A 10,887-nucleotide genomic window follows, 5' to 3' on the forward strand; every position below is an offset into this window, starting at 1 on the left:
ATTCTTTAAATTTGGGACATCTTGATTACATGTTTATTTTTAATAGACATGAAAAGTTGTATCATGCATAAGTGAATAAATATATAAATATTTTTTTGTACATGAATTTTTTTGTTACATCTATAACTGGTACGTGAAACAATCATTGAACATATTTTGTGTTTAGTGGAATCGTTAATGTGAAAATAACTATAAGTATGATGTTATATGGATATTGCGATATATGATTCTTATATCATTAACATGATTGATGATTGAAAGAAAACAAATCTACTGTGCTTTTAAATATGTTAAAGGAAATTGATTTATTATGCAATAAATTTAAAGTTCTTTGTGTAGGATAACTTTTATTTAAAGTGTTCCATGAGAAAAATTTATAAATCTTTATTAATAATTTTGAAAGTTTTTTTAAAAATGTATAAAATTATTTAAAATTTTAAAAATTCATAATATTCTTTTAAATCTTATAATTTCATGTTTTATAAATTTATTAAAATCCACACTATAAAAAATTAATTTTAAAAGTATTTTTAAAAAAATCTTTAAAATCATTTTAAAAGTACAAAATCTTTTAATTTCTTTTTAAAAAAACTATATCAAAATAATGTTTTAAAATCTCAATCCAATTCATCTCATCCCCCGTTGAAAACGGTGTAGAATGTCTAAATACATTGTACTACACTGTATCAGCGAAGGAAACGAATTTATTCTTCTCTTGCACTCGTCTGGAGTCAAGACTCTGGAGGAGCCTTATCCCGATCCGCAAGAACACGCAAACACCGATCAATTAATTTTCTTTATGTAATCAATCTAACTTGGCATCTAATAATTATATTAATCGACTCTAATCTCACCCTTGTGTTTCAATAATTGAAGGCTAGATGGGGAGTGCATCAGAGTTCGACCCAGCGCTTGCGCTTTCCCACAAATTCCCTGATGTAATATTCTTTGCGTAATCTTTTTCTTTTCTTTTTAGTAGGTTTTCCTAATTTACAACAAACTGAATTCTGAATTTCTGTTATCATTTTGATCGTGCGAGATGCTCTGCAGACTACGTACTCTTATACCGAAAGGTGAGGCATTCCGTATGTCAAAGCTTTCAATTATGAAAGGCGCATATTCTCTCATGTTATGATTAACTTTACTAATCATTTTAAATGAACAGGGATGCAGCACTTTATGCCCTAAGCGTAGGGGTGTGTTTGTCGGACGCTGTTGACGCTGATGAGCTTAAATATGTTTACCATGAAAATGGTCAGGAGTCTATCAAGGTAAGTTATTATTTATTTTAAAACTTACCCAACGGGATGTGTCTCAATTGCTAATACATACTGAGCTTCTGAGGAGCATCTGGGTTCAATTTTACCAAAGCTTTTAAGTCTTATAACTCCCATAACCATCTGAAAGGATATTTCAGTCTCACTAGAAACTAGAAAGCCCAAGACCCTAATTCCTGTGGTTATAAAAAATATATATGTTATATTGACGTATTTCTTCACCAGTATCATCTTCAAAAATATTGCTGAGAATTCATTATGCTTACCAAAAAGTTTGAAAATGATTAGAGTTTTGTTACTATGGAGTAATCTTGGTAAATGCCCAATGTAACACAATTTGCTTCAACCATTACTATTAACTAATGCTAAGATATTGCTAATCATTCATTTCTGTTTAGGCAGTCTCTCTTAACATATAATTTCAAAATATTGCTGACTTATGCATCTTTTTCTACTTTGTGTTTAGGTCTTGCCTACGTTTTCTACTCTACTTGTACTTAGATCTGGGGCGAGTGGTTATAATCTCCCAGGCTTGAAGTGAGTGCTGCTTAATACTTTCAATATGTTTATGCTTATACTTCATGTATTGTTTTAATATATAATCTCTATAGTATTTATGTTGTTGGTGAATGTATAATTCCTTCGCTTTTTTCTCCATCTTCTGTCATGTCAATCTTCCTTTTTTTCCCTTTCTGATGCCTAACCCAAAGAACTTTATGTGTACTAGATATGATCCACGTCTTCTGCTTCATGGACAACAATACATAGAATTATACAAACCACTTCCTTCAAGCTGTCATGTAAGCTTTTTTTTTTTTAATGAGAAATGGACATGCTGGATATTTAGATCGAATTGAGAAACTAATGATTTATTGTTCTAATTTTAGCTCAATACACCAACATGTCAGATGATATTTGCTGGAAAATCAAATCTATCAAACTTATGGTAGACGTGAATGAAATTTTACTCAATTAATTATTAGAGGGTTCCATTTTTAGCATTTAGACACACTATAAATTTCAAGCATCTGGTAGTTACATATCTTTTTTACACATGTGTAATAGTCATGTTTTCTTTGTGTATTTTCATCCCGAATTCCCGATGTGACTAACAGTGAGAACAATTGTAGCAAAACACATTTACTTGAGAAGAGTGGCCTTTTGATTTTGGTTTGAATTTAATTGGGGAAATAAATATCATCTGCGAGTTACAGATGAAGAATGAGTTCTATATATCTGAGTGAATCATAGCATGAACACCCCTCTAATTTCTCCCCATCCCCCACAGGACTTTTACAATTGTAATTTTCATCAGCATGCTAAGGTTAACTTTCTATCATGATCTTCTCTCTAATTCTTTGTAGATAGACTCATGATTTATTATTCTTATTACAGATACACAATAAAGTAAGCCTTGCCGGATTACATGATAAAGGTTGGCTTGCAAAAGCAGTTTCTACTTAATGATCTGTTGTGCATGTGTTTACTCTACAGTTTCACTTTCACATCTTCTTTGGAAAATGAATATCTTTATGTGTACATATTTATTTATTTTATATTCCTTTTTCTGCTCCTTCAAGATTGGATGTCATTTCTTTAATTTCAGGTAAAGCAGCAATTTTGGAGATTGAAACAAAAAGCTACGAGAAAGAATCTGGTGATTTATTGTGCATGAACAGGTAATGCTGAAAAAGTTCCCTTTAAACCTTTGTTATCATCACACTCAACTATCTTGTTGCTTGCAGGACAACTGTCTTTCTACGGGGTTCTGGTGGCTTCTCAAAGTCATCTAAGCCATTTTCTTATACAAACTACCCTGTGAATCAGAATCCAGCTGTGAAAATTCCTGAAAGTAAACCTTTTTCGGTGTTTGAGGATCGAACCCAACCATCTCAGGCATGTTATAACTATGCAATATTGTTTGGAATAAATTGGATTTTTTTTATTAATGTCACTGCATCTATGTTTTTTTTGCCTTTCCCTCATTTATTTGCCGTTGCTCTGTTACCTTCTTTGTGACATATTTGGAAAGCAATGTAGGATATGTATCTTAAGTTCTGGACCAGCTTACCCTCTCTCTGAACATTTACACTGATTCAGCTAATCAGCTTCTAGCCATATGCCTTAGATATTTGGTTGTCAACTTGTCATTAAGTAGTGTGGCAAGTAATTGAGCACCCCCCCCCCACCCCCCAAAAAAAAAAAAGATATTGTAAAATGCTTATCTAATGATTGCAGTAAAGCATTAGAGGCCCGACGTTTCCAGATAGTTCTTAGTTCTCCAATCAAACAGTAACATGTGGATTTTTTTATCCTGACATTAAATAACCTCCATTAAGAGTATGTTGCTGAATTATAGATGTGGAATACTCAGCGTGGAAGTTACCAGCCCACCAATGGTCAGAATAATCAAGCTCAGCCACTCAAGCCCAACTCTCAAATACAACTAGAGTTTTCCCTGTTCATGTGTTTATCTAATAGAACCCATTTTTTACCCGTTCTTATCTCTGTACACATTCTTCACTGTTCTGGCACTCTGTTGAGATTCTTGAAGCCACGGAAGCCTAACACATCTTTGAAAACTTTTGATATTTTCTCTAACACAGATTCTGAATGTTCTTCATTTTGGCAGGCATTGCTCTATAGGCTATCTGGTGATTACAATCCTCTGCATTCAGATCCCATGGTTGCAAAGGTTGCCGGGTTAGTACTCTCATCCTGTCTTCTGAATGCCAGCCGTTTGTTAAACACTTGAAATTTCTAATTAGATTGCGTACCTCTCCCTCTTCCCTGGTAGAAGTTGGGGTGTGCTAAGGTGAATGAGAATTTTCCTTCCTTTTCAGCCATAGAGTTATAGACATAGTGGTTATGTGCCATTTTAAGATATAATGCCATCAGTTTGTGATGTGACCATTCTTTTTGGGGTCATTTTCTATCATATGGATTGAATTCATTTGTTCGGCTAGTCTAATTTTAATTTTTAACTTGTTGCCAAAGATTCTCGCGGCCAATATTGCATGGTCTGTGCACATTAGGATTTGCAGTTAGGGCAATCATCAAATGCATATGCAGAGGAGATCCAGACTTGGTAAAAAGCATAGCGGGCAGATTTCTTCTACATGTCTACCCTGGTGAAACTCTGGTTACTGAGATGTGGCTTGAAGGCTCAAGGTAGAATCACTGTTTGTCTCATTGATTAAAAAAAAAAATAGTATCAATTATCTTGCACTATCCACTTCCAACATATTCAAAAGCTTGGGGAATTATGCTAGTGATTGAAAGTTAATATCGTGCAGGGTTATATTTCGGACTAAGGTGAAAGAGCGAAAGCGGACAGTCCTTTCTGGCTACGTCGATCTGCGTGGTTTGACTTCGTCACTGTGAAAGAATTCAAATTCATTTACATGTAGGCTGTAGGTCGATAATATTTGCAGAGGAGATAATTTTAAAACGTAATTAAGTGCGATATCGATGATTAAATTTTACAAAATGGGTATCTATGTAGAATAGTAAGGTGATATTTCCCTTCAAAAAAATAAAAGCAGTGTTATTTAGATAAACTTCTCATACTCATAGGAGAAAATAAATAAGATAAAATAAATTAAACTTTTTTTATAAATTAAAAACTTAAGTATTTTGACCTTAATAAAAATTTAGTTTGTCAAAAAATTGAGGTGCATAAGTTAATTTTAATTTATAAAAAAAGTCAAGTTATTTTACGTTTTGATAATGAAGTCTACTTTTTTCTTATTCACCAATCACCAGGAAAAAAAATACTTATGTTTTGACTTATTCCGGTCATGCTCTTGCTCGTAAGAATTTATTACATTAAAATTTAAATTTGAATAGATAAAAAAATAAAACGAAAATTGATTGTTTATTTACTTTTTTATATTTCAAGGTAACAGTGAATTCAAAAGTTATCAACTTCGACTCAATTACTAAAATGAAAAATGATATATGTAATGATTTGTAATTAAATGATAATAAAAAAAATTATGTTAAAATAATTTTATAATGTTATTCAATTATCAATCACTTATTACTAAATATAATGATCCAACTTATTATTTTTGTTGACCTTAGAGAGTTATGGCTTATAATTTCAAATATGTGTAGACTATAAATTTCAATGGCCTAATTATTATTTTTAAATATAATGATCCAACTTATTTAACCCAGCAGCAGTAAAAAAAAAAAAAGAAAGCAGTAACGAGCTAAGTCGAATTAAATAATGTTTTTGACTAATAAAATGAACCATTAAATTCACTCGCGGTCAATCAGCACGAGTCATTAAGTTTACTCGCAGTCAATCTGCACGAATCATAGTATAATACTAGTACATAGTAAGATTATTATTATTAACAGAACCTTAATTATTTTTTTGTTACAATCATTTTAAAAATTATATTTTTAGAGTAACTTTTAATTAAAAAAATTAACTTTTAATATACAGTATAAAATGTTACATTAACAATGAATAAAAGTTAAACACATTTCCAATATAAAACCATTAAGTATTTACTCTTCCACCCATCTTTCATTTAGTGCCAGGCACAATATTGTAATTTAGATTGTTTATTCTAAATTAAAAATATAATTTTGTTATATTAAATTAACGGTGCATAGTTTTTTTTTCTCTCTTTATTTAAAATGCACTAGTAGTATAAAAAAATTATAACCATTAAGATTCTTATTTTTTGTTATAAATTATTTCAAAAATTATATTTAGAGTAAATTGATACTATAAATGTTATATTTTTTATCAGTATAAAATATTATATTAGCAATGAATAACAAACATAAAAAAATATTAACAATAAATAAAAGTTAGATCATGTTCAACAAAACTAATTGAAAGTGAAAGCTAATTGATAGTCGAAAGTTAAAACTTTTAACTAATATTATTAAATCATAAATATTTAATAAAAGTAATTATTAAAGTAGTAAAAAAAATTAAAATTCCAAAAATGACATATTTAAAATAGCATAATAAAAAAGTTTAATAAATATTTGAAAAAGAATAAAATATAAAAAATTAAAAATTAAAAATTAACATTTAAAAAAATACTATTTCAGTTATATCTCACAAGACATTTTATTTTATTTTTGGGTTTTTTATGAGTTAAAAATTTATTTAATTATTTAGTAAATGAGTTTTTTTAGTAATTTTTAATATTTTTTGAAATGTTACTTAAAAAATATTTTTTTAAATACTAACTTTTTTTATTTTCTTCTACTTTTTCACAATGTGTTTATTTATTTTTCTTATCTTTTTAAAATAGATCATTATTTTATTTTATTTTATATTTTTTCAGTTATTTTAATAAATAATTTTACTGAACACTTATTTAATAAACTAATTTTTTAATTTTTAACTTTCAATTAAATTTTTAATTTTTATTTAATTTTGTCAAACATAACCTTAGGTAACATTTTAAAAAATGTTAAAAAGTTACTTAAAAAACTTAATAAAAAAATCAAACAAATTTTTAAATTAATAATTTTTTTCGAAACTAACTAAAATAACCTTAAACACATTTTCATATAAAACCATTAAGTATACAGTCTTTCACTCATCATCCATTTAATGCCAAGGACAACACTCTTTTAAAAAGCTCTTTAATATATTTTTTTATATTTTCATTTCCGAATTTTGTTTATTCAAACAAAGACTTCCATTTTTCATATTGATAATCATCTAAACCATTCAACTTGCTATTATATATTTCTCTCTTCTCCCTCTTTATTTTTTTTTTCTTTAAGTAAACAAAGCGTAAAGTTTGTTAAATGTTCGAAAGAGAAATCATCATTTCAAGTTCAAAATCCATACCCTAAAAAAACGAAAAAGTTGTGCCTAATTATAACATCAGGGTGGAAGATGAATGTCCTCCCCACAGGTTATAAACACACGGCACTTTATTTTATACTACGTTCCTCGGTCCACTTTGCTTGGGATAAGAGTCCAGTGAAGCAGCATCTCTATAAACTCTTTGTTATGATGAACAGGGTGGGATTCTAAGGTGAAGTCCTAAAATTCCATCCTCACCGGTGAAGCACTAATTTTTACCATTAGATGAATTTATAAAATATTCAAGGGTTAAGATTTAAGAAAGGAAACTGACTTGGCCGGTACTTTTTAAAATACATTTAAATTTTTTATAACAAGATTTTTATTTTTTTTTCTTCTTCTTTTCTTTATTTTGTCAACTTCCCTACCACCCTCACCACTCTTCTGCAACTCTCCCAGCACTCCCTTCCAAGAACGAACTGAGCCAACTCGTCACCATTTCAAATTTGAGAGAAGTTACGTTGCTGTGTTTTTTCAATTTCATTCAATTTCTAAATCTTAATTCATTACAAATTTCTTTATTTTTTTTAATTTCTTCAACCCCTTCCTACCATTACCAGATTCACCACTATTTTGCTGCAAAATATCGCAAGACCCAAATCTGAATCCAAATCAAATTTCATCCCAAACCACCACTTTCTTCTACTGATTTCTTCAATTTCAGGTCAAAAAAGTTTTGACTCACGTTACTACAAATTGAGAAAAAGCTTCAACTCGTTCTTACCACCACTTTCTCCTGCTAATTTCTTGAATTACATTCCATATATCAAATCTAAATTCATTCTTTGACACCATTGAAGCAAATGATTAAACCCATTTATCATCAGAACAAACGAGAAAGTTTCAAACAACAAAAATCCCATATTTAGGATTATTAACTTACAACAAATCTCCGGTCAAAAAGAAAAAACTTACAACAGATCTCTTACAAAAAAAGTAGCCAATTCATTTCAAATTTCAAATCCCTCAAACTAATTTATGAAATTGAGAACATGCAACTAAGATTAAAAGAAAGAATAACAAATCGAGAAAAATCCATGACATCAATTAGCAAAATAAATGAATAAATTTCATGATAGTCATGGATCAAAACAAAATAGATACAGCAGGAAAAAGAAGGAACATCTATTGTTGCAGTTGAAGAAGGTTTGGGTGACGGAGATGAGGAAGAATCACTTAGTGGAGGCAGCAGCAGCAGTAACGGAAATGACAACAGAGGAGTGGGTTGAGTTCACCAAGAGTTCATTATTCTTTTTTTTAGGAGATTAACAATAATTAAAACATTTAATAATTGTTTTAAAAAATCATTTTAAACAAGAAAAATAGAAAAGAGATGCAACTTTGGCAAGCAGATCTGGATAGAAAAATGATTTTTTAAATAATTTTATTTATAATTAAAAATTATGTAGCCGGTTACAAACCTGTAATAGCAGGTGAAGGCAGGCATGTATGTGCTGTAGTCGTGTAATAATGAGATGGTCCCTATTATTAAGGCTAATTCCTAGCTGTCTGCGAGTCGTACACTTGTACCAAAATTAAATTGAAGGATTTGAGTCGTACAAAAACATGGCTGCAAAATGCACATTAGTATGCTCATAGACCATGTCTACTACCTAGCAAGTTTGAGGAGGGGCCGCCACTACTTTAAACACTCATCCTGCTGTCCTGCATTTTTACACACCCCAATCACATTTCCTATCAGACTCATCATTACGTCTCACTTTATTTTTTAAACAACTTTTATAGATAAATCTACAACCACGGCCCATACGTCGTTTCGCACTCCCGGCCTAATGCAGTGTTGTTATTTTCTCCGCGGAAGAAAACAAATTCAATCTACAAGCACTTCGAAAAAAGTTTGATGGACACACCCAGATATGGGAAGAGAGAGAACAAAACACGAATACCACAACATAAAAGGATTTTTAGGATGTTTAGAAATTAGAATTATTTTACAATGAATTTAAAAAAATTATGTTTTCATGATAAAGATAAAACAACAGATAATTCTTTGGAGGATTTCTATGATATCACCATTAATTTATACGATAAAAATGATTTTTTTTTATGTATCAACCAAATACTACACTATTAATGCAATAAGAAAAAATATTAATAAAATATGTTATACATAAAAGTTGATTACTATATATCATCGCTAACATTTATATAATTTTAGTTTCAATTTTCCATTTTTCCCCTACAACTAGTATGAAGCTGTAATCCTAACAAAGGGCATTGAATTGTTTGTTACTTAAAGGGCATTTAAATAGTTTTAGATTCAAAATTTTATGGTTAAATAATTATTTTTGTCCTTAAATGTGTAATTCGTTAACAAATTCGTACCTAAGAGATGAAAATACAAAATTTAGTCTCCGGAATGTTAAAAAATGCGACAAATTTATTCGACTATTACCTTTCGTCCGTCGTCGTTAATAAAATAATCTACATGACACAGATGAACGGATTTGTCAATGAAATAATTGAGAATGTGATCACCTCTAATTCCCAACATATGAACAAATTTGTCATATAATATTTTCCTAATTTTTTATTTTCCCACACTCTAGGAATTAGAATATCTTGGAGTTGAATTGTACCTGATGTACAAGAAGCTGAAACTGAAGCTGCTAGAGTTGAAATAAAACCTAGTGTACAAGATGCAAAAAATGAAGTTGTTGGAGTTAAAACTCAAGTTAACAATGGTGCAGATGATGATGAAGTTAAAGAACATGATATGGATGGTGACTTTTCCAATCATTATGAAAGTGACCTAGACTACGTATATGTCTCTCTAGAAGATGATGGACAATCAACTGACACAAGTAATGATAATTACCACTCTTGAAGAATTTGAGTATCTTTCCAATAGTGATGATGAAGGGGACACCAATTCTAAAATCGAATATCCTCAATACAATCCTAGAAGTTGTTTTGGACAAGTGCATTTGAAGGTTGGGATGGAGTTTGATACTATCAAAATGTTTATTAAAGCTGCAAGAAACTATACCATTTTTCATGGTAGAGATCTGAAATGGGTAAAAGTTGACACCATTCGAGCTAGAGCACATTGTAAACAAATTGAATGTCCATGGGAAAAATTTTGTTCATGGTCTGAAGTTATAAGAAGCTTTCAAATCAAGACTTTTTTGGAGGAGCACATATGTGGAAAGGTCTTAAAAAATAAGCAAGCTACAATGAAATGGGTGGCAAAAAGGGGGGCTGATAAGCTTAGGGTTCATCCAAACCTAAATCATGTTGAGGCACATGAACATATTAGAGAACATTATGGTGTGTATATTGATGAAAGAAAGATGTTTAAAACTATCAAAGAGGCTCGATCACTGGTTGAGGGAAGTATCCAATTGCAATATGCTAAGCTTTGGGACTATTCACATGAGTTAACAAGAAGCAATGAAGGATCAATTATGAAAATGAATTGCATTCTCATACCTATATCTTCTCTGTAATTCCATAGAATTTATATATGTTTAGATGCATGCAAGCAAGGATTCAAGGCTGGTTGTAGACCTTTTATTGGTCTTGATGGTTGTTTTCTGAATGGGTATTATGGCGATCATTTGCTTGCGCCGGTGGGACAAGATGTAAGCAATGCATTTCTTGTGATTGCATATGCAGTAGTAAATGTTGAAGATAAAGATAACTGAAAGTGGTTCCTCATATTGTTACATGAAGACATTGGAGACTACGAGCAATATGGCTGGAATTTCATGTCAAACGCTCAAAAGGTGCAATTCA

The 10,887-nt window shown here is 30.4% G+C and overlaps 1 protein-coding gene across 2 annotated transcripts; it reads left to right on the plus strand.

Annotated features, from left to right (window-relative positions):
- Window positions 1–652: 652 nt before the first annotated feature.
- LOC100780490 (enoyl-CoA hydratase 2, peroxisomal-like) lies at window positions 653–4,837 on the plus strand. 2 transcript variants are annotated; one of them, NM_001255771.3, is made up of 12 exons: window positions 653–801; window positions 877–938; window positions 1,051–1,073; window positions 1,166–1,271; window positions 1,744–1,814; window positions 2,005–2,077; window positions 2,673–2,712; window positions 2,884–2,956; window positions 3,023–3,173; window positions 3,910–3,980; window positions 4,275–4,448; window positions 4,574–4,837. In NM_001255771.3, exons 2-12 carry the CDS (start codon window positions 882–884, stop codon window positions 4,659–4,661), a joined length of 927 nt encoding a protein of 308 aa, NP_001242700.2. In that variant the 5' UTR covers window positions 653–801; window positions 877–881; the 3' UTR covers window positions 4,662–4,837. The 2 variants fall into 2 exon arrangements, with proteins under 2 accessions (NP_001242700.2, XP_025984477.1); XM_026128692.2 differs by having other exon boundaries at window positions 675–801; window positions 882–938; window positions 4,574–4,831.
- The last annotated feature ends 6,050 nt before the right edge of the window (window positions 4,838–10,887 follow it).

Source organism: Glycine max, chromosome 6, assembly GCF_000004515.6.
Source record: "Glycine max cultivar Williams 82 chromosome 6, Glycine_max_v4.0, whole genome shotgun sequence".
Taxonomy (NCBI): domain Eukaryota; kingdom Viridiplantae; phylum Streptophyta; class Magnoliopsida; order Fabales; family Fabaceae; genus Glycine; species Glycine max.

What these genes read in the sequence shown, in the direction of transcription:
- LOC100780490 (NM_001255771.3), top strand. Translation starts at nt 882, where the DNA reads ATGGGGAGTGCATCAGAGTTCGACCCAGCGCTTGCGCTTTCCCACAAA. An exon ending in ATGGTTGCAAAGGTTGCCGG is followed by an intron (nt 3,981 to 4,274) that starts GTTAGTACTCTC and finishes TTGTTGCCAAAG; the next exon opens with ATTCTCGCGGCCAATATTGC. An exon ending in ATGTGGCTTGAAGGCTCAAG is followed by an intron (nt 4,449 to 4,573) that starts GTAGAATCACTG and finishes AATATCGTGCAG; the next exon opens with GGTTATATTTCGGACTAAGG.